General features: G+C 42.7%; 1 protein-coding gene across 2 annotated transcripts in view; it reads left to right on the top strand.

Moving 5' to 3' along the window:
* Positions 1-1,066: 1,066 nt before the first annotated feature.
* Positions 1,067-27,224, top strand: part of LOC310922123 (transmembrane 9 superfamily member 2-like) — a 48,160-nt gene continuing 22,002 nt past the window's right edge. The window contains exons 1-12 of one of the 2 annotated variants that reach the window (XM_083882519.1): positions 1,067-1,287; positions 1,666-1,733; positions 3,036-3,129; positions 4,706-4,833; positions 5,058-5,187; positions 5,679-5,806; positions 6,997-7,108; positions 9,188-9,267; positions 10,161-10,269; positions 13,287-13,419; positions 26,732-26,851; positions 27,029-27,086. In XM_083882519.1, coding sequence (XP_083738645.1) covers positions 1,171-1,287; positions 1,666-1,733; positions 3,036-3,129; positions 4,706-4,833; positions 5,058-5,187; positions 5,679-5,806; positions 6,997-7,108; positions 9,188-9,267; positions 10,161-10,269; positions 13,287-13,419; positions 26,732-26,851; positions 27,029-27,086 — 1,277 coding nt within the window. In that variant the 5' untranslated portion in view covers positions 1,067-1,170. The remainder of the gene's footprint in view (positions 1,288-1,665; positions 1,734-3,035; positions 3,130-4,705; positions 4,834-5,057; positions 5,188-5,678; positions 5,807-6,996; positions 7,109-9,187; positions 9,268-10,160; positions 10,270-13,286; positions 13,420-26,731; positions 26,852-27,028; positions 27,087-27,224) is intronic. The other variant, XM_083882520.1, reaches the window with a different exon arrangement.

Genomic DNA, 27,224 nt, shown 5'->3' with positions numbered 1-27,224 from the left:
ACAATTAGGAGATAAGAAAAAACCAAAAACGGCTGGCCGGGTGACTTGGCATTCAGCCAAGTCCACACCTTGCCTTCTCAGGGATACTCGTTAAATACCCTTTTCGTTATATCGATATATGAATATTCATAAAATTCCATAAACTAGTTTCCATATTCCAGGAACTGCTCTGCGTGGTCCCTCCTTGGGTCCGCCTTTTTAGAGCATGCGTGTTTCGTGGCTGTGTCCTTCTTATCGCGTCCAGCTTGGGCCTTGGTCCGTGCTTTCTGCGGGTGGTAGATGCTGATAGTTGGTGTTATCAGTAGCAGAGTCTTCTTCACATGTTCACTGGATGTTATCCCAACCAAACAGACAGTTTAAGCAGCTGCTACATCAACTACTCCCTTTATATCTAGTCTTACCAATAGCAGAAATAAACTTATATCTTTATATCCTTACTATGTTATTAATTATATAGCATACATCTTGCGAAAAGCCAATTTTATAATACACACATATAACAGCCTTCAAAGGGTACTTAGACATTGGAATGGGCTGCCCAGGGAGGTGGTGGAATCACTGTCCCTGGGAGTGTTTAAGGAAAGATTGGATGTAGCACCCAGTGCCGTGGTCTAATTCACATGATGGTGTTCGGTCCTGTATTAAACTCGATGATCTCAGAGGTATTAACCTGAAAAGAGATTCTGGTATCATAGAATCCTAGAATGGTTTGGGTTGGAAGGGACCTTCAAGATCACCTGATTTCACCACCCCCACCCCGCCCGCCATGGGCAGGGACACCTTCCCCTAGACCAGGATGCTCCAACCCCCGTTCAGTCTGGTCTTGAACACTTCCAGTGACAGGGCATCCACAGCTTCTCTATGCAACCTGCGCCAGGCCCCACACGCTCCCAGGGAAGACTTTCTCCCCAGTATCCCATCTAACTCCGCCCTCTGGCAGTGGGAAGCCGTTCCTCCTTGTCCTGTCGCCGCCTGTTCCTCAGAGTGCCCTTCCCCAAGATGGCACTTCCCGGCGCTTTTCCCCTCACCGCGCAGCCGCTGTGGCCCCGACCCGGCCGTGACGCGGCCGCCTCCGCCTCCGCCTGTGCTGGGGCCGCCTCCGCAAGGCGCTGCCCGGGGCGGTCGGGGCTGCAGTAGTCTCATAGTGCCTTTGCCCGTCCAGGCTGCAAGATGAGGCTGCTGGCTGTCGTACTCTTGCTGGTGGCGCCTCTCGGCGCTGCCTTCTATCTGCCCGGATTGGCGCCCGTCAGCTTCTGTCAGGAGGGCGAGGAGACCGAGAGCTGCAAGGTGAGAGCCCGCACGGGCGGGCCCGACGCGGGCTGTCCCCTCGCTGTGCCCCGCTCGAGGCTCCCGCGGCGAGGGGGGGATTCGCGGGGTATTCCCAATCCCGCTGCTCGCGGGTGTTCTCCCGCGGGCGGCAGCCTTTGCTCCGGGAAGACAGACACCCCCAGCTGGTATTCCCCTTTTCCGCTGAACTTTCCAGCCAGCGCTGGGAGGATCCTTAGCTCCTTGTTCCTGCCGTGGCCGGAGCCTGTCAGCAGGCAAGGGTAACTCCGCCATGTGGGGTAGCAGCATTTGCTAGTTAGCCATGCGTTTCGTACCAGCCACAGGTTTCTTTCTGAAAGTCCGTATTTTCATACTTTTTCTCCTCCTTTCCTGTTTCAGTCACTAATTGAGCTCTTCGTGAACAGGCTGGACTCTGTTGAATCAGTTCTGCCATACGAATATGATGCGTAAGTACATCCCAACAGGTTTCCAGAAGCGTTTGGAAAGGCGCTTTTCTGTTACCTTAAGGGTGTTAGTATTTTGGCTGTAGGGATGGAAGAATGAATCCAGTGTTCAGTGGCAGGAATGAAATACAAGAGGGTGGGAAGGATGAAGGCCACACCTGTGCCACCTGACCTCTGTTATTGTTTAAAAAAAAAAGGCTGCAGGGTTTCTTATGGGTGCATTCTTTTAAGATGAGTACAAGATGTAATATTGACTGTTTGACATATTTGAAAGTTCTTTTTCTTAGGCCAATCTAGGACATCAAATGCTTTGAGTTCCTTTTTTTTCCTGGTAATTGAAAGAAACTTGGAGACCAGTCACTGTTAACTTTCCTTTTTTTGCCAAAGCTCTGTAGCTAATTCTTGGTTTGTTGGTTTTGATTTTGTTTAATTTTGATTCTTTTATGTGAAAACTTCTATCTGCTTTTGCAGATATTTATAAACCTACAAAGTGATGATAAACAATATGGCTTGCAGTCTTGCTGTTGGGCACAGAAAAGAAAACGTGCAGGTGTTTTATTTCTTTCCCTGGGCAGTGCAGCAGTAGAAGCAAGACCAGAGACTAGCTAAAAAATCCCCCTGTCTCTATTTCCCTTAAACGTTATGGAAGCCAGTGAATTTAGGACCACTGATTGAGGAAAAGTACTTATGTACCAAAGATAAGTATGGGTTTGTTTGTTGTTATGTTGGGTTTTTTTAACGTAACCTGCTGCTACCTGTGTTTAATGAAAAGCCAGAATGGTTACACTGTCCCGTATTCAGCAGTTTCAGGCTGTATGTAGTTAAAAAAATTGTTGAATGGTATTTGACGGTGTTGGCACTGTAATACTAAAAGCACTTTCCTTCTTTGAAATGTATTTCATGTTAAATGCTATTTGTAAATATTCCTTTAAGAAAGGGGTGTAGTTTTTCAGAAATTTTTTGCAAGAGAAATGAAAAGTCTGTAGCACAGTCCCTTTTTTCCCCCACAAAATGAAACATTCTACTGTTTGTTTAAATTTTGTTAAAGATATGCTGGAATATGTATTGAAATTGACATTAAATTGTCGAAATTGTGAAGTTTTCAACAGTTGCTGAAATTGATATTAAAATAGATGTCAGCTTTCTTCACAAAGGCTCTCAGACTTTTTACTACCAGTAGCTGAACTGTAAAAAAATCATGAAAACTACTATGTTAAGGACATAATTTAAGAATTTGTTTTAGGTTGGTATTCACAGTTATATGTCAATTAAAAATAAAAGGGAACCTTTGCTACTTTTTTCTAGTTTTGACTTCTGTCAAGATAAGGAAGAGAAAAGACCATCAGAAAATCTTGGACAAGTGCTGTTTGGGGAGAGAATAGCATCATCTCCATATAAGGTTATTTTATCCCTTGAAGTTGATCCTGTTTAAATTTGATAGCTGTCATTCTGATGGCTGTAATCCATAGATATAGCTGAAGATTTGATGACTGGTTGATTATTTTTGTTTATATTTTTTAATATAAGCATGGCAGAGTTTATGTAATAAAACCCAATCAAACTCCTCCCAGCCCAAAGGCATCTTAGGTTGCTTAATTACAGTTAGGAAACTGAGCTAGTGATCACCCTTCTTGCCTGCTGCTCTGTGGTAGAGAAGTCCAGAAACAATATCTTAGGTAGTTATTTAATAGCTGGATGTAAAGTGTGTTAGATGATCTGAAATAATTTGTTTATTAAATGCAACATTGGAGACTATAAAGTGATAGTTCAGGAACTGTTTTGTATACTTGGTTGTAGTATTGGGCAACTTTCAGAGTGGGAAGGGGAAATTAGATTATGGCTCACTTGCAGCTTTTCTCTGCTTGTACATGCTTATCATCTGTTATCTGAAACCAGATTTTTCAGTGTTGATGCATATCACTTGTAACCTTCTGTAAAATAAATGTATGGAAATATTTTGCAGATTGGGTATGTGGTATTTTTCTGTATCATGCCCTGCATTAGCAATGACCAAATGTAGCATATCTAAAAAGCTGTGGTATCAACTTGGGACAGTTATTAGCAGTGGAGGAGTTGTGGTCAAACAGTGGGTCTTGGTGTTTGAGAGCTGTATGGTGTTCAAATGCAGTTTCTAGACTTGGATTTGCCAGTGAAGCTGAAAACTGTGCTGTGTGATGGTTGCTAGATAATCCAAATCCTTGTGAGAAAAGGGAGCATCAGTTTCTGGGTCTGCTGCTGTTCAGTCATAAGGGACCTGATCACATCATTTCATTAGTCTGTTAAGCAGGTGATGTCCCCTCCCTTATATGAACTGCTCTTAGAAATCTCCTTGATTCTCCAAGCTAATGTAATTTTAAGTCTTATGACTAGTGGTCACAAGAAGCTTTTAAATATGTAGCATGATGGGTCATTTGGACTAGATACATATTGAATAGATTAAGTGTTATAACAATTGTTTGAAATGGCTGCACACTACAGTAATTAGAAAATGCTGTTCCTAGTTAGCATTTGGGCCTTGATAACAGGATTTTCAGTTGTGTTTTAAGCTCACTAACAGGTAAATATTAACCTGGTTAGAAGTTGGAGATGCAAATGTGAGTGTGTTTGTGTTAGGTGATGTCTGTGCTTGAAGCTTAGATGTTGTGCAACTTGTGCTTTTGGCAGCCTTATCTAACTTGGTCATCATGGTGAAAACCAGCTAAAGTTAACATGAAACATTCAAGAAGGGCGTAGTGAAAGTCTGTTATAGTAGATGATGAAATTATCAAAATAAACCAAACTGGTAAAAGAAAAAGCAATACCTTTTCTACTGATTTTCAATTTTCAGTCCTCTGGGTTTATCCTTTAGAAATTTACAGTAAGTAGGTAAAGTAGCTAAAAAAACCTCCCTACTTTACCTGAAAAAAAAAACGCAAAACGCTAAAATATCTGAAGCAAAATTGAAGTGACTTTTTTTTGTGTGCTTTTTGTTACAGTTCACTTTTAAAAAGCAAGAAACTTGCAAGAAGGTTTGTACAAGATCATATGACCCAGGAAACAGTGCTGATAAAAACAAACTGGCTTTTTTGAAGAAAGGAATGCAATTGAATTATCAGCATCACTGGTAAGCCTAGACATGTGCTTGAGGTTGGGTTTATTTTCTGCTTTTGGACATTTGTTATCTATGTTTTAAGTGGTTGCTTTCTTCCTTGTGTGTGATAGTTGTCTCTTTACTGTGCATCTTGTAGGCACTACTGAAAAGTGTATGCACTACATGAATGTGAAATGTCACTGTGAAGTGAGGTGCATCCCTTTCTGAGGACGTGTTCTTTGATGATTTCTGTCTAGGATTATCGATAACATGCCTGTAACGTGGTGTTATGATGTGGAAGATGGACAAAAATACTGTAATCCAGGATTTCCAATAGGATGTTTTGTTACTCCAGATGGTAGAGTTAAAGATGCTTGTGTTATAAATGTAAGTGGTGGAACTTTTTTTGTTAGTATAGGGTGGTTTAATTTGTGGTTTTACTTTTAAGCTTTCTTTTCCTGAGAAAGAACAGATATGTTTGTAAACATGCTTAATGTTCAGCCTGTGGACACTGACAGAGCTGAGTGCTGCTAGTGTGTGCAGTCTCACTTATACAGTTGTCCAAATAAAATGTTCATACAGGTCTTTGACCAATATATATTTTATAAAGCTGTTCATTTGTATGCAGCAGGTCTGATGCTTCTTTGAAGTGTTGCATTTATCATGCACGTTCAGTTTATTCTGTCTGCAGTAACCTTCCAACTCAGTTACTCCTCAGGCTCCCCAGACTCTTGAAAGTGATCTGTTATACACGTATATTAATGTTGAAATGTTTCCCTTTGTTGCTCCTTCATACATATATACTATTCTAAAGTTCTTGACTTCTTGCACCCTCTCCTGTTGGAGGAGTTGCTCAGTCTCCTGATCATGTTTTGTAGTCAGAGTTTAACAAGAAGAACACTTTCTACCTCTTCAACCACGTTGACATAACAATCATGTACCACAGTGGGAAGGATGAAAACTGGCCTGGTGCAAGACTGGTAATGGCAAGACTGAGACCACAGAGGTAATTGTGCATTAAAGCAGCAGGTTCTGGTACTCTGGAGTCCTAACAGCAGTTCCGGAGAGAACAGTTCCTTAGAGATGTTGTTGGTGTTAATAAATTCTGAGGAACTTGTTATTCTGACTTCTGGTAAAGCTTTTGATATGCTGGTTTATGTCTTGTACTATTTACAAGGACAGTTCCACAACTGTAAATACCATTTAACTTTGCTTTTAAAGTGTTCCCCAAAGTTCCTTGTGGTGGAAAAGCTGCTTATGCAGACTTTTACAATCTGACCCAAACAACAGAACCTTTTTCATGTTTTGGTTGATTTGTATCTGGGTGTGCATGTTTTCAGATACACTGAGAAACATCCTTTCACTGAGTAAGAGTTTCCCATGTCAGATCCGTTATCTGTCTCCCAAACGTACTTTGGATGAATGTACAGGTGTACTTTTTCCTGTGTAAGTTTGGATACAGAGGTATAGGTAAAATACCATGTTAACATTGATATTCAGAACTGCAGATGACAACAACTAATTTTCTAAGAAGACTAACTGATTTTCTCAAACAGTAGCTTCTTAGTTTTTGTGTTGACCAGAGTGGAGGTGCAACAACTCAGAGGTCAGAAGACTGAAGGAACTATTTTGGCTTCTAGTCAATCTGTTCATACACAGTTCATATTTATCTATATTTGAAAACTGCAGTCCAGTTATAAAATTTAAAAGTAGGTAGTTTTTTTTTTTATAGCTAAACTCTTCTCTCTTTTCTATAGAAGTTAAGTAAGTTAATAAATGACACTACTACAGTTTCTGAAGTCATACAGACATGCTTGGTACAACATAACTTGATTGTACTTGATTTTTCTCTTGCAAAGGTACAGTGTGTTTTTAGTGAATTTTACTTGCTGTGCAAGTTTATTCCTTCCATGGGTGCCAGGAAGATTCTACCAATCTTATTAATTTTTCATTAATGGTTTATCAGCATCCTGAATGACTAAAAAGTGATAATTTGCCTTTTCCCTGGCACTGCAGACTACGAGGGGGCAGTTAGGTTGCACATAACCTTAATTTTGTCGTTCTCTGACCAGGTGCTTTGCTTTAACCTTGAAGCTCTCCTGATGGGGAGTATTTGTGGTTGGAGCACAATGGTAATTTTTTTTAAAAGAAAATTAAAGTTTTGAAAAATTTTATTTAACCTATTTTCTCTATCAGCTACAAGCATACAGATGAGAACAACTTAAGCTGTGAAGGTCCACCTATGGAGATTCCTGTAGAATTCACCAATAAACTGAATTTGGTTTACACTTACTCTGTGACATTTGAAGTAAGTATTAAATCTGTTACATGAATACATAATTTCACAAAAGAATGAAATCAAAGCAATTGGATAACTTGCTAATAGCCATAACTGGATTACAGCAGTGTAAATTCCATAAGGATGGTCTTGAAAAGTATTTTTCTGAAAATCTTAATAAGTTTTTTGTTCCTGTAACTTAAGTGACTATGAAAATATAAATGAAGATCTTTTTTTCCCCTGTATTCTATTGCTAATAGAAAATGAGTAGATTGAATAACTGGAAGAGTTGTCTTCCTTGAGGTAAACTCTGCTTTCAGATTTCAGTCAGAGTGCTGAGAGCCTTATGTTGAAGAACAGTTTGTCTTTATATTTGGGGACATTTCTTTGTTAAATGTTGACTGTAAAGCTTTATCTCATGAGGTTATAGGGTTTGTCTCATTTTGTGTGGTTTTTATTTTGTTCCCTGGCTTTTATCTTGAGTAGGTGATAATTTATTTTTTAGAATTAATACTCTAATCTTTACTAATACACTAATGCTTTATTCAGCCTGTAATGACTTAGGAGGAAATTGCTTTCTGGCAAATAGGTCTTTACCCCAGCATGGAAAGTGAGCCTCTCTCCTGTGGGTATGAAAATAATTTGATTCAAGGTATTTCAAATCTTTGTACCTCTGTTCCAGTCTGTCCTGAAGGCATGGTTGTTTTTCTGATCTAAGACAGCAATCTTAGAGGGTTTGGCTTGAGAGCACCATCTTGCTTTGTTCAGATAGTGAAGCAGCTGTGATATGGCAACAGCTTTCTTCCTGCCAAATTGAATTTGATTTGAACCAGTGACCTTGAGGTGCAAGCCCCGGTAGCCTGTTACTTTTCCCTTGAGACACCCGATCCTCTTTTGACTCTGATTTTCCTACATGAATAAGCCTTCTTTCATTAATATTTGTGTTTAAATCTTGAGCTAAATTGTGATTCAGAACTTCAGTGTGAACTTTGGTTACTCACGCAATGGGTGAGGTATTTGGGTACCTACACTCTCTCCTTGTCGTGGAGCAGGTAAGGCTCACATCCAGTGGGTTTGGATACTTCCAGCAGATGGCACTTCGAAACTGCTTATTTTCTCTGTCATCCATAAGCCTTGATTTGAAGTAATACCTCATGTGTGTTAGTTTTTATTAGTAGTTTCAAAATAACTTAAAAGGGGAGTGTTTATCAGTGAGAAGTGTTTTTAAATAGGAAAACGTCAGCTTCAGCAAGCCTGACTACATAAAGCAGTAAAATATATAACTGTTTTATGGTCCTTTCTAGTATGGCAGCTGATTTCTGATGAAAAAGTTATGGTGTCTGCTTTCATTAACTGAAATGGACAAGGTATTTAGCACTGTGTGAAAAGTATACATCATCATAGCTCTAATGTTTAGTACACAAGTGTATGAAAATGTAAGCATGAGAGCAGTTTGTTACTCAGCTGTGCAAACTTAGCACCTTGTGAGTAAATGAAGAAATTCAGCAGAACTTCATGCCAGTCAGGGGATAGAATAAGGCTTGTGGGTCAGAAAGAGTCCTCAGTTGTACACGTGAAGGTCCATCACAGCTGGAAGTGAAAGTTGTTGGCCAGAAATCAGAGGGGAAAATAGTCTGTATCAGCCAGCACTATGGCAGAGATTGAAGAAGCCTATGCTAAATGCATTAAAGGTGATGAGAAAAACATATTTCTAGTTTCCCCTGGAATTTTTCTCTGGAGTATGTTTGACAAAGTTGAAGTTTCAAGATCAGTGTACTATGCTGGGAAAATCTTGTAGTGATGGCATGATTGTTTTTCAGCAGTTGGGATCTGCAGGCAACTACATCTAAATCATGGAAAGATGAGGCTTAGTGAAGCCTAATTTAAAGGTAGAATATGTGGATAGGAGATTTCAATGAAAAGATAGTCTTTTAGAGTCTCTAGAGATTAATTAATGCAAGAGAGGTCTTATATCCAGAGTTGATACCAAGCTTAGAAATGATTGCTGACTGGAGGGTTTGGGGAAGGGATATAGTATGCTTATTCCCTTTCGGAGACTGCAACAAACTTGTACTTGCTTCTATTAATTACTATTTCATTTCCTTATAGGAAAAGAATAGTATTAAGTGGGCTTCCAGGTGGGACTACATTTTGGAGTCCATGCCACATACGAACATCCAGTGGTTTAGGTAAGATTTGCATTTATTCAGTGACTAACCTTGCAGGGGAGCACAAAGATTTCTTAGTTGTACTTCTAGGGAGATAGAACAAAGTCTGTAGGTTTTCAGTCAAGAAAACCTTTTGCTTTCATATGTGAAGTAAGTTTGCAACTCTTGGGTGCAATTGTATTACTGCATTTTGTGAAAGGAATGCATCATCAGTATCCAAAAGGAAAGCAGCTTCCATTGCTTTACTTTATCATCTCCATTCTGGAGAAGTTTTGAGTCATTGCAGCTCTGCGGTGTTCTTATTGTTACTGCCAGACTTTGACTGCCAAGTGAGAGGTATATATGTATAATGCATGTTTTGTACTCAGCAGCTGATTACAGTAAAAAGGTCTTTTTTATGAGTAAAAGATGTATGTGAAAAGCTCTTGCTTATTTTATTTCCCTCCATAGCATGGGAATGATACTAAGTATATAATTTGTGTTGAAGTGTTAATGTTTTGCAATGTAAATCTTGAAAAGGCTAATCCAAATAAATTGTTCTCTACAAAATATTAAATGGCACAATATTGATTTCATTGGTTAATAGATATAAAACCTACTTGACAGTCTGCTTTAAGAACTGTACCTGTTTCACCAGGGAAATTGCTTCTGAGCTATATAAGGAAGAAAATAAAGAAAAGCAATATGTAACTGTCTTCAGAATTAGCAAGGTATCATGAAATACTGTTTCTGTCTCCTAAGAAGTCACAGCCTTCTAAGTTGTGTACCTTTCTCTTCTCTGGATGAGAAAATACTGAAAGGTCTGAATATCTACGGCTTTTTCTCAGATCTGAGCTGTACATGTAGTATGAACTGGTACATCTCCTGAAACCTGAAAAACTGGATTCAAAGTTTGACTTTTTCTTTATCCATAGTATAATGAATTCCCTCGTAATTGTTCTCTTCTTATCTGGCATGGTGGCTATGATCATTCTGAGGACTCTTCATAAAGATATTGCAAGATACAACCAGATCGACTCTTCTGTGAGTAAAATTTACAGCTTTTGCATGAGCACATTTTTCTGTCCACAGTAATGTCTGTCTCAGTTTTGAGTACAGTCTAGAGAGATGTATAACTAGGATGAGTTTGATACATGCTAATATCTCTGAGGGTTAAAAACTATTGGAGATAATCTGATTAACATAGGCTGATAAAAATTGATGTTACCTGTGGCTGGAAAGTGTGGTGGAATCACTTTGTTTAGTTAGGAGATCATAATATTGCAGTTCATGTGCAACACAACTTCTGACCTCTAGCTGTGTTAGAACTACTTGGTATGTCTGTAAATGATATTTTATTTTATTTGTAAATACAATTCCGTGGTATTTGCTGTGTTAAACTGTGTCTAGTTTAAATTAGTGAGATGACTGAAGCCTGTTGCCATCCAACTGAACCTGTTGTGAGTTCTTTTGAGATATGTACTCCTTAAAATGGGAAAGCAGCAGATTCCTATAGTGGAAGAGAATATAACTGATTGTGAGTTGAAAAGATTTGACCAGTAGACTGAGAGTAATTTTTACTCAGCCTTTTTCTCATTGGTAAAAGTGGTATCTGCAACTTAAAGATGAGAAGTAATGTCAGATGCAACAAAGGTTTGAATTTTCACTCTTCTTGCTGTCCATATGGTTAAAGAAATACTTCAAAATGCACAAAAATGTTTCATATTGAAACTAAAACATCGGAAAATACTTCTATTCTTCTTTGTGGTTTTAATATTGAATATCTTTTGTTAATATAAATCCAGACAGTGATTTAAAGTGGAATGATTTTTTCTTACATCCTTTAACTGATAGTTTTTGTGAAGCTTCTGTTTGATCTCTCAATTAAATTATGTTCAATATTTTATACTGTGTTGTCTTTACTAGTTGATCATTCCTAATATTATAAAGAGCAAGACTTGTTGAAGCTTGATTAGTTTTTATGAGTAACAGCAGGGATAGGTGTGACTTTCAGAAAACCACAGTTTATTTTCTTGTCAGGTGTGAGAGACTTAAAGGTCTGTTGCAGTTCAAGGAACTTATTTTAAAAAGGTGTGAAATAACTGTGCAAAAGAGGACCTGGGGTGAAGAAGATGCAGGGAAGGAAATTAGTATCTCACATTTAGGGGATGCTGGTGATTGTACTTCAAAAGAGATCAATGCACCAGCCAGTGACTGTGGTCTTAGAATGTGCATTTAATGTTTCAACTGATGCTAGCTGGCTTTTAGTGTGGCATGGATTTAGTGAGACATTCATTAATGAAGTGTTTAGAAATCATTAGATTACTTTTAGGGTCTTAGGACTAAGAGAGGATTCCTGAACTGAACCCATGTCAGTATGTTTTCACCAGTGTGAGGTAAAGCTCTTCCTCTCTCTCCTCTCTCTCCTCTCTCTCCTCTCTCTCCTCTCTCTCCTCTCTCTCCTCTCTCTCCTCTCTCTCCTCTCTCTCCTCTCTCTCCTCTCTCTCCTCTCTCTCCTCTCTCTCCTCTCTCTCCTCTCTCTCCTCTCTCTCCTCTCTCTGATAATGACTATTGAATGTAGGGGACTTTAATCTTTGTTAGAATATTTTGAGAACTAAGCTAAATTAATGGTAATATGAGGATTACTGTACCTTTGAAAAGTTTAGAGTAATTTTGCTCTAATATTTTTTGAAACTCTAAAATATAGCTTACTACTTGGTTTAGTTGTACAATTCTTATCATGTTGTACTTTAAAGGTTAGCAATATGAAATACTGCTGAATTTTTTGAAACATTTTCTGTGTTCTGTCAGGACATGAAGTACTAAGCATTTGTTCCTGCTTAGTGGTCACCATTTTGGAAACAGATTTGCTTCAGGTGGTAACCTTTGCAACTCTTTCATTCCTTACTTATGATTACCTGGGAAAAGCATTTCTTCTGTCTTACCTCAACAATTTTCTCGTCATTATCACAATTAGTTTGAGTTCAGACTTACAGGAAGTTTTGTATTTATGCTTCTTTGACCAAACAAATCTTTCTTTGCTGGAAGAACATTGACATGTTGGAATTATACCTGGATATCTGGTATTGTTTTCTATAAGGTATAGGGTGTGGTTTTGTATTTTAGTCAGTGTTATCTTGTGTTTAATAGTTTTCAATTTCTGTATTCATATATAAGCCTTCTGAGAGTAATTTCTAGCAAGCAGAGGTATCAGTATGGGGAAAGCAAAGACAATCTTCCAGAAAAAGAAAAGTTATATCATCTATTGCAATTTAAGGTGCTCTATGTCATTCACCAGCGTGTCTTTCTTACCCTGTTTTTTGGCAAGCTTTAATTCTAGTGGTAACCAGTCCTTTGAACTGAACTCAGTATTCCTACATTGAATGGAACCTGTAGCTTTTAACTTTAAGAGGAGTAGAGGGTCTTCTTGTGGGGTTGGTTATCTGTGGTTGTGTGCATGTTTTGTTGTTTGGTTGTTTTTTGTGAGAGGAGGTGTCTGTTTTGAGTGGCTTTATTGAAAAGTTTTGTCCTTCAGCAGTGGTTCCTTAGAGCCACTGGACTGAGGTTTCCCCCTCTCCATTCCATCCTTCCATCCATTCACCTCTGGCAGTGGGACAGAGTGTTGGTACTTGTCCCTCATGATTCTAGGGAGCAAACTTCCTTCTGGAGTACAGAGACAGTTTAATTCTTTTTCTGTATTGTCTTTGAGACCAATGGGCTTTGAAATTGAAACAGAAAAAGATAAACGCATGAACTAGATTGAAGTTAAAACTAAACTGAATGCTTTGTTTTAGTTTAAATTTAGTATGATGTTCTATGGTTTGACTAATTACATTTGCTTTTTCTTGCTTTAGGAGATGAGAATTTTCTTGATAAATCTTGCCTTTTTCACTGAACCATTAGGGGGTTATAAAATCAATGAGTGATGAATCAGATGCAATTAGTCTGGCTTTGGATCTTAACTGGAAGCTAATCAAACTTTAAATATGTATTTTGCATCTTGTTTGTGTTAATTCACTACTGCATTATGTATCGCTGCTAAAGACGTTGATTTTATACAGGAAGATGCCCAAGAGGAATTTGGCTGGAAGCTGGTTCATGGAGATGTGTTTAGACCTCCAAGGAAGGGAATGTTGCTCTCTGTCTTTTTGGGCCAAGGAACCCAAATTTTCATTATGACGTTTATTACTTTATGTAAGTAACTTAATTAAGGTGATGTGTATGTAGTGTAATAGTAATAAGAAAGATGCAGTACTATTAAACAAATGATAGAATCCTTCTTTTGGAAATGAAGTCCTTCCTTTAGTAACATAAAATACTAATGCAATTTCATAACAGTAATTAGATAGTTTCAGTAATGCTGTTTTAAGCATTGTCATTGAAAAAGGGATATCTGGGCTAATGCAGATTCTTCATGAATTCAGAAATCAAACTTGCTTCTTACAAGTTTCTTTTAAAAAAACACAGTTTTGCATGGTGTAAATTATCCAAGGGTCCAGTAATGCAAGTTCAAAGATGTAATCAAAGCTTTAATGTTCTGGGAATCCTTTCTGTCCAATATGTTTGACATGAGCCTGCAGCCATACAGAAATATGAGCAAGAGTGCACACCAGTGAAATAGTACTGACACAATGTTGAGATAATGAGAGCCTACCATAAATAGCTATATATGCATGTGATTATGTAACCTGTCACGAGATGGTATTTTATTATTGGTTATCTGTAAAGTTTATGAGCATTCCTTTTCTTACTGTACAGTAGAATTGGAAAGTACACTGACACTTAGTTCGAAAGAAGAATCTTTCAAATTTTGTTCTCCAGGTTTAATTCAGATCTTGGTCTTTCATAGGGGAGCTGCTTTTTTTCTGTTTATTGCATGATACTGTAAGATTACTACAATTTTCTTGATAGGCTTATCTTTCAGTGCTGATCAAAACTCTATATCTTGCTTACCAGTGATAGTTTCCTGCTGTTGTAGTTTGAAAACAAAACGAGTGAGAGGCTCCAAGTCAGAAATACAATTTAATAAGAAGAAAGGTAAAAAGGTAAAAAATAAAATAAAATAAATGCGATAACACAAAGGACCACTGACAGAGTCAGAATACAACCTGAGCAGGATGGTAGAAGCAGTCCAGATGAGGTGGTCTTCCTAAAACAGTGATCCTGTAGAAAGGTCTAGTAGCTCTGGTCCTCTGGGAATCCCGTAGGTAAGGGCTGCTTGTCCTGTCCCAAATCCCAGCTTATATCCAGGTGAGAATGCTTCGCTCCTCCCCCTGGGTGGAGCATCTCACAATGGGATGATGAGTTGTGAAGTGGGTCCTTGATGGCCCATTAAACAGAGACAACTCCTGGAGGGAGTTATCTGTGAGTCATGGGCAAGGCGTTGATGGGCCATTAGCAGAAGACAGCCCAACACTAGAGTACTGCCCCACTTGGTTTCAACAGTTCATGAAGATGGTGATAGAATAAATACTTTGTGTACATCCTACACTACAACCCAGGACATAATCCACCCCTTATTCTATTACCATCTACATCATATCCAAATCAATACATTCTCACAAAGATATGCATACACATAGAGAATAAAACGTTACACACTCTTCTCACTTAAAATTAAGTCTCCCTGTGGTACACAACGGGTTTCCCCATCTTTCTGCATTACCCACCAAGTGTGACCAGGTTCTTGAGCAAAGACAATCCCATGGATGGGTCTGCCTTTTCCTAAAGCGGGATTAATCCAAACAGTCTTCCCTAAAATGCCTTTCATATGTACTGCAGGGACTTTGTCTCCATCCACTGTGTGCAAGGGTTCAGTCTGGGCAGGACCACCTCGATTGATAGACCCTCGGGTGTTGACCATACAAGTAGCTTTGGCGAACTTCATTTCCCAATTCTTGAAGGTCCCCCCGCCAAGTGCCTTCAGGGAAGTCTTTAATAGTCCATTGCACCGTTCAACTTTTCCGGCAGCTGGTGTGTGATAAGTGTTTTGGTTTGGGTTGAATTAGGGGAGAACCTCCAAAGGAATCCCCTAATAACAAAACCTCTACCACCCCTCCCCCAACCCTGGGTTTGGGAAGGAATCTCTCGAACAAAAGTGGAAAAAAACGGTTTATTAACAAATAAATAAACACCCCCCCCCGACACAAGGAAAAAAAAAAAAAAGAAAAGAAAAAGCTCAGGTTACTGTGAGGGGGAGGGCACAGAGCTTCTTTCATGGGCCCCGGAGATCTTCCTCGGACTCCTCCAGTCAGGTCAGCTCCGGGTGCCGGTCCTAAATCTTAAAAGGGGGGGGGGGGGGGGGGGGGGGAAGGGGAAAAGAGGGAAAGGGAAAAAACAAACAAACAAACAGAGGCACAGAGGCGGCAGAAAGAGGAAGAAGGAAAGGGCAAGAAAATAAGCAGAAATTGCAAGCAGCAATGAAAGCCTGAAAGCCAGGAAGCCAAGCAGCAGAGCGAGCGAGAGAGCGAGCAGACAGTGCCCGCCCAGCTAACAGGGAAGCAGGGACCGCTGATAGACATAACAAGGGAGTCCACGAGTCCACGATATGGGATAGAGAGCACTGTCAACCCAGGACATTCCACCCCTTATTCCATACGTGGACACACAATAAAAACTTCCATCTCACTTACTTAGACCTTCGACACTTACACATTTCCATTCGTCTTATTTGCTCCGACTTTTGACACTTATACGTTTCCTTCTGTTTCATGTTTGAGTGATCTAATGTATAGACAATGGTAGTAACATTCAGCACATATGAGTTTCACCTCATATTTAGATCTCCCTGAGGTACACATCATGTTGTTCCATCTTTTTGCATTATCCACCATGTATAACCTGATCTTTGAGCAGAGACAATTCCACGGATGGGTTTGCCTGTACTCGAGGCAGGGTTGATCCATACTGTCTTTCCCAACAAACCTCTAACATGGGCCACTGGAGCTTTATCTCCATCTACTATATTAGGGAGCTGGGACTGAGCAGGACCCGCTCGGCTGGTAGAACCTTGGGTGTTAACTAGCCAGGTGGCCTTTGCTAAATGCTGCTCCCAGTTCTTTAAGGACCCCCCACCCAATGCTTTCAGGGTGGTTTTTAACAACCCATTGTACCTCTTCACTTTACCTGCAGCTGGTGCATGGTAGGGGATATGGTACACCCATTCAATGCCATGTTTCTTCGCCCAGGTTTTAAAAGGATTATTTTTAAAATGAGTCCCGTTGTCTGACTCAATTCTCTCGGGAGTACCGTGCCTCCAAAGGACCTGCTTTTCAAGGCCCAGAATAGCATTGCGGGCTGTAGCATGAGACACAGGGTAGGTTTCCAACCATCCCGTGGTGGCTTCTACCATGGTCAGCACATGGCGCTTGCCTTGGCGGGTTTGAGGCAGTGTGATGTAATCAATCTGCCAGGCCTCCCCATACTTGTACTTAGACCACCGCCCTCCATACCAGAGGGGCTTAATCCGCTTGGCTTGTTTAATGGCAGCGCACGTCTCACAGTCATGGATAACCTGAGAAATGCTGTCCATGGTTAAATCCACCCCTCGGTCTCGTGCCCACTTATAGGTGGCATCTCTACCTTGGTGACCTGAGGCATCGTGGGCCCATCGTGCTAGGAACAACTCTCCCTTATGCTCCCAGTCAAGGTCTATCTTCAGCTCCCCTATTTTTGCAGCTTGATCTACTTGCTGATTGTTTTGCTGCTCCTCATTAGCTTTACTTCTGGGGACATGGGCATCTACGTGGCGAATTTTCACAGGTAGTTTCTCTAACCGGGCAGCAATATCTTTCCACTCTTCAGCGGCCCAAATTCGTTTTCCTCTACGCTGCCAGTTTGCTTCTTTCCATTTCTTCAGCCATCCCCTCAGAGTGTTGGCTACCATCCAAGAATCAGTATACAGATAGAGCCTTGGCCATTTCTCTCTCTCTGTAATATCTAGGGCCAGTTGGATGGCTTTGAGTTCAGCAAATTGACTGGATCCACCCTCTCCTTCAGTGGCCTCTGCGACCTGTCATGTGGGGCTCCATACAGCTGCTTTCCACCTCCGACTCATCCCTATGACGCGGCAGGAACCGTCGGTGAATAAAGCATAACGTGCTTCTTCTTTCAGCAGCTGGTTGTATGGCGGAGCTTCCTCAACTCGGGTCACTGGTTCTTGTTCTTCATTTGTGACGCTGAAACTTTCACCTTCGGGCTAGTTCGTAATTACTTCCAAAATTCCAGCGCGATTCAGTTTCTCAACTTGGGCGTGTTGTGTAATGAGGGCAATCCACTTGCTCCATGTAGCACTGGTGGCATGGTGGGTGGAGGGAACCTTTCCTTTAAACATCCAGCCTAGCACCGGTAGTCGGGGTGCCAGGAGCAGTGCTGCTTCCGTACTGATCACCTCTGAATCAGCTTGGATTCTCTCATAGGCGGCCAAGATTTCTTTTTCCGTTGGGGTGTAGTTATCTTTAGACCTCCTGTAGCTTCGACTCCAAAATCCCAGTGGTTGGCCTTGGGTCTCACCAGGTACTTTTTCCTAAAGGCTCCAGGACAGACTATGACTCCCAGCTGCAGAGTAGAGCACATTCTTCACATCTGGTCTCGTTCTGACTGGACCGAGGGCTACAGCATGAGCAATCTCCTGCTTGATCTGGGTGAAAGCTTGCTGCTGCTCAGGGCCCCAATAGAAATTGTTCTTTTTGCGGGTAACCAGATAAAGGGGGCTCACAATCTGACTGTATTCCAGTATGTGCATCCTCCAGAAACCTATGGCACCTAAGAAAGCTTGTGTTTCCTTCTTATCCGTTGGAGGGGACATAGCTGTGATTTTGTTAATGACATCAGTAGGAATCTGGCGCCGTCCATCTTGCCACTTCACTCCTAGGAACTGGATCTCCCGAGCAGGTCCCTTAACTTTACTTTTTTTAACATCAAAGCCGGCTTCCAGGAGAATTTGGATTATTTTCTCTTTTTTTTCGAACACTTCTGTTGCTGTGTTTCCCCACACAATGATATCATCAATATATTGTAGATGTTCTGGGGCCTTATCCTTTTTTAGTGTGGCCTAGATCAGCCCATGGCAGATGGTGGGGCTGTGTTTTCACCCCTGGGGCAGTCTGTTCCAGGTGTACTACACTCCCCTCCATGTAAAGGCAAACTGAGGCCGGCATTCTGCTGCCAGAGGAATAGAGAAAAATGCGTTTGCGATGTCGATAGTGGCGTACCACTTTGCTGCCTTGGACTCCAGCTCGTACTGCAGTTCCAGCATGTCTGGTACGGCCGCGCTCAGAGGTGGAGTCACTTCATTCAAGGCACGATAATCCACAGTGAATCTCCATTCTCCGTCAGATTTCCGCACCGGCCAGATGGGGCTATTAAAGGGTGAGTGGGTTTTGCTGACAACCCCTTGGCTCTCTAGCTCTTGAATCATCTTATGGATGGGGATCACAGCATTTCGAGTGGTTCTATATTGCCGCCGATGCACTATTGAAGTGGCAATTGGTACTATTTGTTCTTCTCCCTTCAAAAGTCCTACAGTGATCGAGTTCTCGGACAGTCCAGGCAAGGTGTTCAACTGTCGAATGCTTTCTGCCATCACAGTTGCTACTCCGAAGGCCCACCTGAATCCTTTCGGGTCTTTAAAATACCCACTCCGGAGGTAATCTATGCCCAAGAGGCATGGGGCCTCTGGGCCAGTCGCAATAGGGTGTTTCTTCCACTCAGTCAGGCTCACATCTGCCTCCACCAACATATAGTCCTGTGATCCCCCGGTCACACCAGCAATAGAAACCGATTCTGCCCCTACATATCTTGATGGGATCAAGGTACACTGCGAGCCAGTGTCAACCAAAGCCTTATAGTCTTGTGGCTTCAATGTGCTAGGCCAACGAACCCACACAGTCCAAAACACACGATTTTCCCTAACCTCTACCTGGCTAGAGGCAGGGCCCCTCTAAGCATGATTATCCTTTTTTCCTGGGTATATGTCTTAGAGGTTCCTTCAAGGGGATCGGACATGTCATCATCGACATCATACTTGACATCCTGGCTGCGAACAACTGGAGCTGCTCTCTGTTTAGTGAGACTTCCTCTTTGAATCCTGCTTTCTTTCAAATTACGTACCCGTTGTGCCAGAGCAGCAGTGGGCTTTCCATCCCATCTCCTCATGTTCTCTCCAGATTCACGCAAGAAGAACCACAACTCAGCTCGTGGGGTTGTACCTTTTCTCCCCATCAAAGGAGCGCCTGCGTTGGATACCAGGGCCTCTAATTTGCACAGCCGAGATTTGGAGGAAGTCCTCCTTAATCTCTTCCCTGAGTTTCCTACGATTCTCCTCTATTTTGTCTTCTAATTTCTGCAGTCGTGTTTCCACAGCTGCAATTCTGGCATGAGTTGGGCCATGTACAGCATCAGCATATGCTCGAAGCTTTTTCGCCATATTGAGCACAGTCTCATCTGTCTCGTCTTGCTTCATTATTGCTAGAGCAGAGGCGTATTCAGATAGCCCAAGTCGCACAAGTTTCCTCCACATTACAGGTGTACATGCTACCAGGTCTGGATTCCTAGTTGTTACATCATCTGAAAAAATAAGCTTTGCTACTGCCATCTCTCTCAGACGTTGGATCCCCTGTTCTATGGTCCTCCACTGTGTCTGCTGCAAATAAAGGTCATCTGCACACAGGTGTCTTTGTGCTACACCATCCAGAATCCGTTCCCAGAGGCTGTGAGGGCTAGCCTCCCTCATCATGCCCTGATCAATAACAGGGTCAAGCGACAGAGATCTCAAATGCCTCGCTTCAGTGCCATCCAGAACTGTAGCCTCCCCTGCAGCATCCCAAAGGCGGACTAACCAACTTATTATAGATTCATCAGGTTGTCGCCTGTAATCCTTTCTCAGGCCTCAAAGGTCCTTTAGGGAAAAGGAGTCAATATTGGCTCCAGAATCTACACCCCTCAATGTGGTTTCTGATTTTGGTGAAGGTCCTTCTCCTGGATTATCATCATCATCTTCCACCTTGCGATCGGTCTTAGTTGTACACTTTCCACCTCTTCTATTAGCAGCAACAGCCTTTGGTTGAGCCCTACTGTCTGATTCAGCTACTGGCCTGGGGCCTGGGATACTAGCTGCAGCCTGAGTGATTGGGATAGTAACTAGTTTATCTCCCTGTTCTCTGTCTTCTGTCTGCTGCCCTTCAGTATCTAAGAGAGTACAATAAACATATGCCAGGGCCCAGCTCACTGTAATAATCCTTTTCTCCTTGGTATTACCCTGGCACTTCTCTTTCAAATACTTTGCCACCTCAGCTGGGTTCTGAATTTGTTCAGATGGAAAGTCCCAGACTATAGGATCAGAGAACTCCTTTAAAATTTGGCCCATATCTTCCCATTTCCCACTCCACTCAAGATTTCTCCTACTTGGCTTTGCCCCTAACTCAGAAGTCTCATTAGCCCCTTTGGAAATCTCAGCTTTCATTTTATATAAATTGCAGACAGTATAGAGAACACTTACTAAATTAAATGCCAGAAAGATGGTCTCTTTAACACTCAGGGGAAACTGAATATTTTCTAATAAAGATATAAACAATTCAAAGGAGAAGAGGGAAAACAGAGGCTGAAAAACCTCTTCCCCTGCTTCTCCCCTAACAAACTGAGTGCCCAACCATAACAACGAATCATCAAACATATTTACAACCTTCTTGTAAACAATCACAAACAACCCGAGCCCGGTCAAAATTCTGGTTAGTTCCCCACGGCTACATAAATTACGTATAAGAAGAAATGCCAAAGCTATCTCCGGGTAAGGAAATAACCCTAGACACCACAGAGGTAATAAAACCTCAAAAAACCCTAGGGACCAGAAATATTGGCAGGCTTTCCCCCCGAATGCCATTATGAGTCCAGAAAAATACATCCTGATACACCCACAAACAATTAGAATCACCAATATTATTATTAAGGTTTTTTCCACTTTCTTTGACTCGGTTTCCTGGCCAACGCACCAAAATATGTTCTGGTTTGGGTTGAATTAGGGGAGAACCTCCAAAGGAATCCCCTAATAACAAAACCTCTACCACCCCTCCCCCAACCCTAGGTTTGGGAAGGAATCTCTCGAACAAAAGTGGAAAAAAACGGTTTATTAACAAATAAATAAACACCCCCGCCCCCCCGACACAAGGGAAAAAAAAAAGAAAAGAAAAAGCTCAGGTTACTGTGAGGGGGAGGGCGCAGAGCTTCTTTCATGGGCCCCGGAGATCTTCCTCGGACTCCTCCAGTCAGGTCAGCTCTGGGTGCCGGTCCTAAATCTTAAAAGGCGGGGGGGGAAGGGGAAAAGAGGGGAAGGGAAAAAACAAAGAAACAAACAAACAGGCACAGAGGCGGCAGAAAGAGAAGGAAAGGGCAAGAAAATAAGCAGAAATTGCAAGCAGCAATGAAAGCCTGAAAGCCAGGAAGCCAAGCAGCAGAGCAAGCGAGAGAGCGAGCAGACAGTGCCCGCCCAGCTAACAGGGAAGCAGGGACAGCTGTTAGACATAACAAGGGAGTCCACAATATGGGATAGAGAGCACTGTCAACCCAGGACAATAAGGAATGAGATATATCCATTCAATACCGTGTTCTCTGGCCCAGGTGTTTATAAGGCTGTTTTTGAAATGGGTCCCATTGTCCGACTCAGTTCTCTCAGGGGTGCCGTGTCTCCACAGGACTTGTTTTCTAAGGCCCAGGATGGTGTTCCGGGCAGTGGCATGAGGCACAGGGTAGGTTTCCAGCCATCCAGTGGTGGCTTCCACCATGGTCAGCACGTAGCGCTTTCCTTGGCGGGTTTGGGGAAGGGTGATGTAGTCAATTTGCCAGGCTTCCCCATACCTGTACTTCAGCCATCATCCACCATACCACAGAGGCTTCACTCGCTTGGCCTGTTTGATTGCAGCGCAGGTCTCATAGTTGTGGATGACCTGTGAGATGCTGTCCATAGTAAGGTCCACCCCTCGGTCACGGGCCCATCGGTATGTCGCATCTCTTCCCTGATGACCTGAGGCACCATGGGCCCAACGAACTAGGAACAGTTCTCCCTTGTGCTGCCAGTCCAGATCCACCTGTGATACTTTCACCTTGGCAGCTTTGTCCACCTGCTCATTGTTGTGATGCTCCTCATTAGCCTGGCTCTTGGGTACGTGCGCGTCCACGTGTCAAACCTTCACGGTCAGTCTCTCTACTCGGGCAGCGATGTCCTGCCAAATGTCAGCGGCCCAGATAGGTTTTCATCTGCACTGCCAGTTGGCCTTTTTCCAGTGATTCAGCCATCCCCACAGAGCATTAGCTACCATCCATGAGTCAGTGTAGAGATAGAGCCTCGGCCATTTCTCTCGTTCAGCAATATCCAAAGCCAGCTGGACAGCTTTAAGCTCTGCAACCTGACTTGATCCACCTTGTCCCTCTGTAGCCTGTGCAACTTGTCGTCTGGGGCTCCAAACTGTCGTCCCTGCATTTCTTGCTTTCAAGTGTTTGAGTCTTTGCAGCAGCTTCTCACGCTGCTTCATGTAAACAATATTGTATTCTTAGAAATTATCTGTATGTTTTGCATTCTTGTTCTCTGAGAGAGAACTTAACTGATGGTCATATTGACCAATAAAGTCATGAGGTTGTAACCTCTTTGGGCCAATCTTGGCCCTCTGTACAAAATGTATATGAGCCTTTGGAGTCAGATAATAAAGGAGCATTCCATGTTTGACCAAGCTGCTGCCTGCTGTCCTCTGTAAAGGTCCGCTCCCACGCCACAACGTGTTGCCCCTCTAAAGGCTGGGGTAACACCAAACTGCAGCTTTCCATTTCCGGTTAGCGCCTATAATTTGGCAGGAGCCATCAATGAAGAGAGCGTATCGTATTTCAGTCTCTGGTAGCTCATTATATGGTGGGGCTTCCTCGGCACGTGTTACTTGCTTTTCTTCTTCAGATGATAATCCAAAAGTCTTACCTTCCGGCCAGTTTGTGATAACTTCCAGAATCCCAGGGCGATTTGGGTTCCCAAGACGGGCGTGCTGTGTAATGAGAGCAATCCATTTGCTCCATGTGGTGTCAGTGGCGTGATGCATGGAGGGAACCTTTCCCTTAAACATCCACCCCAGCACTGGTAATCGGGGTGCCAGAAGCAGCTGTGTTTCAGTGCCAATCACTTCTGAGGCGGCTTGAACTCCTTCATAGGCGGTCAAGGTCTCTTTCTTTGTGGGAGTGTAGTTGGCTTCGGAGCCTCTGTAGCTTCGGCTCCAGAATCCCAATCGTCGGCCTCGAGTCTCCCCAGGCACCTTCTGCCACAGGCTCCAGGACAGACCGTTGTTCCCGGCTGCAGAGTAAAGCACATTCTTCACATCTGGTCCCGTCCTGACTGGGCCAAGGGCTACTGCGTGAGCAATCTCTTGTTTGATCTGAACAAAGGCTTGTTGCTGTTCAGGGCCCCAGTGGAAATCGTTCTTCTTGCAGGTAACCAGATAGAGAGGGCTCACGATCTGACTGTACTCAGGAATGTGCATCCTCCAGAAGCCTATGGCACCTAGGAAAGCTTGTGTTTCCTTCTTGTTGATAGGTGGGGACATGGCAGTGATCTTGTTTATTATCTCTGTGGGGATTTGGCGACGTCCATCTTGCCACTTGACTCCCAGGAACTGGATTTCTTGAGCCGGCCCCTTAACCTTACTTCGTTTAATGGCAAAACCAGCTTTCAACAGAATTTGGATAATCTTCTCTCCTTTCTCAAAGACCTCCCCTGGGGCATTTCCCCATACGATGATGTCGTCGATGTACTGCAGATTGTCCAGAGCCTCACCCTTTCTCCAGTGCAGCCTGGATCAGCCCATGGCAAATGGTGGGGCTGTGTTTCCACCCCTGGGGCAGTCGGTTCCAGGTGTACTGCACACCCCTCCAGGTGAAAGCAAACTGGGGCCTGCACTGTGCTGCCAAAGGGATAGAGAATAAGGCATTGGCCATGTCAGTGGTTGCATACCACTTTCCTGCCTTGGACTCCAGCTCGTATTGAAGACCAGAGGTTACCTCGTGGTGTGTATCCTCTCTCCCTGGCTGGGGGACGCCTGCTCCTAATGGCAGAGACTCTCGTCGGCTCTGGTGAGATATGGTAAATTTCTTCCTTAAGTTCTTTTAATTTCTGATGGCCTTCTTCAATCAAGCTCCGGACTTGCTCAGCCAGTCTTGTTTCCACAGACGAGACATGGGTGCGAACTGGGGCGATGACAGTGTCCTCGTAAATTCTTAATTTATTAGCCAAGACACCCACCTTGTCCTCACCTTCCCTCCATTGCAGTGTTGCCAGGTAACGTGAGTGCATCTCTGGTCCAAGCCGTGCAAGTCTCAGCCACATCCGTGATGTGCACTGGACATCATCTGGGTTTTTAGGAAATCTCTTGTCTTCTGAAAAAGTGATCTCCAGCACAGCCAATTCCCTCAGGCGTTGGATACCTTGTTCTATTGTGCTCCATTTGCCTTGGTGCACTTGGAGGTCTTCTTTACAAAGGTATCTGGCTTTCACACTTGTTAGCAGTCGCTGCCAGAGGCTGAGAGGTTCTTGGGTTCTCTTGATCCCTTCGTCAATGACCACATCCTGGGACAGGAATCCCAGTTGCCTGGCCTCAATTCCATCCAGAATGGTGTTATTGGCTGCAGCGTCCCAGATGCAGAGCAGCCAGGTCAGGATGGACTCGTTGGTCTGGCGGGTGAATTCCCTTCGCAGGTCACGCAGCTCACCCAGGGATAGAGAGCGAGTGATGATCTCTATCTCTGTCTCTTCTGCTGGCTCTGAAGGTCCTGCTGCATTCTCGTCAGTCACTACGCGGACTGATTTGCTCCTTGACTTCTTCTTCTGAGTGGTGGCAACTGCTACTGGTTTAGGTTGTTCCAGTTCAGTGACGGTTTGTGTGGAGATGATGACAGCACCTTTGGTTCCTTTCTCCTCTGTGACAGTCTGCATAGATGTGGACACTGTTGCCTCATTTTTGGCTTCTTTCTCCTCTCCAATGGTCTGTGTAGATGAGGACACTGTTGCCTTGCCTTTGGTTCCCTTTTCCTCTGTGACAGTCTGTGTAGACGCTGATGCTGTTGCTTTGCTTCTCTTTTCTTCTTCCTTTTCCTTCGGAACACACTGCATCACACCATGTAGTGTTTTGATCCTAAGCATGGTGCAGAAAAAACAAAGGGCCGTGCAGAGAAGACAAAGCAGGATTAACAACAACATCATACTATCCTTGGCCTCCCGAGGGTACTCAGTATTTTCAAAAACTGCTGTGTTATGCCTGAAAAGCTGGAAAAAATCATTCTTTACTCCTCCCCACAGGGGCTGGGTGAGATTGTTGAGGCCCTAGATGTAGCATCCTAGACCAGAACACGAATCCAAAACTGGGTATATATTCTGAATGCTGTTCATTGCCTCGGAGTTTATCAAGCAATGGACATAACAGACTAATAAAGCAATTTTAGTACCATACCCTGGTCTACACAGGAGCATTAAGACCGGGAGATAGTGCCCCATGTTTGGAAAAATATAGAGAGATAGGTATAAGACACATGTAAGCATGTTGAGCATCATAGCAAACAGGTATCTCCTTTTAAAAAAAACCCTGTAATTCTGACTTTTCTCTGTGCCTCGTGCCCTACGTTGGGCACCAAAAAATATGTAGTGGTTTGAAAGCAAAACGAGTGAGAGGCTCCAAGTCAGAAATACAATTTAATAAGAAGAAAGGTAAAAAGGTAAAAATAAAATAAAATAAATGCGATAACACAAAGGACCACTGACAGAGTCAGAATACAACCTGAGCAGGATGGTAGAAGCAGTCCAGATGAGGTGGTCTTCCTAAAACAGTGATCCTGTAGAAAGGTCTAGTAGCTCTGGTCCTCTGGGAATCCCGTAGGTAAGGGCTGCTTGTCCTGTCCCAAATCCCAGCTTATATCCAGGTGAGAATGCTTCGCTCCTCCCCCTGGGTGGAGCATCTCACAATGGGATGATGAGTTGTGAAGTGGGTCCTTGATGGCCCATTAAACAGAGACAACTCCTGGTGGGAGTTATCTGTGAGTCATGGGCAAGGCGTTGATGGGCCATTAGCAGAAGACAGCCCAACACTAGAGTACTGCCCCACTTGGTTTCAACAGTTCATGAAGATGGTGATAGAATAAATACTTTGTGTACATCCTACACTACCACCCAGAACACCTGCGCAATCAGTGTAATAGTATAGAAAAAAATTGGTGGCAAGAGAAAATGCTTTTAATGGGTGGTGGCATTTTATTTTTCAGCCTTTTGGCTATGAGAAACCTCCTACTTAAGAGATGAGGTGGAAATAATGCTTTTGAATGAAAAAGTTCCATTAAGGGTATGTTAATGTGATGAGGTGGTACAAAAGCTTATGCACTCAGCCTTCATTTAAATATGTGGTAGTGAAAGGGAGAAACCTTCACAGTGATCTGTGTTATAGGAGTATTTTGATATGTGTCCCCAAATAACTAAATCTTTTTGTTTCTTTAGTCCTAGCTTGCCTTGGTTTCCTTTCTCCTGCCAACCGTGGTGCTTTGATGACCTGTGCAGTTGTATTGTGGGTCTTACTTGGAACTCCAGCTGGTTATGTGTCTGCTAGAATGTACAAGAGTAAGTACATGCATTTATTTAATGTAACACAACATGTTAAATTCAGAATTGCTGGGCTGAATATAAACCTCCAACTGGAGCTGGTGTCTCAGACAGCATATCTGCTTCTTGCTGCTGTTCTGCAAAACAGTTGGAAAAAGTCTTGACCTTGAAATTGTTTTTACTTTTTCTCCTCAGCGTTCAGAGGTGAGAAGTGGAAGACCAATGTCTTGCTTACAGCTCTGCTCTGCCCTGGGTTAGTATTGGTTCCCCTCATTCTTTCCTTCATTCTTAAGTATAGATGAATCCGAAGTGGAAAGGAGTTGGGGAAAAGCCAATTGTTATGATGCTTGTCTGTGTGATTTTGTTTATGGTACTCCCAAGCTGCTGTTCC

Source organism: Zosterops lateralis (assembly GCF_965231275.1).
Source record: "Zosterops lateralis genome assembly, chromosome: W".
NCBI lineage: Eukaryota > Metazoa > Chordata > Aves > Passeriformes > Zosteropidae > Zosterops > Zosterops lateralis.
The sequence above is the reverse complement of the archived record's forward strand: the minus strand, read 5'-3'. Positions and strand labels throughout refer to the sequence as shown.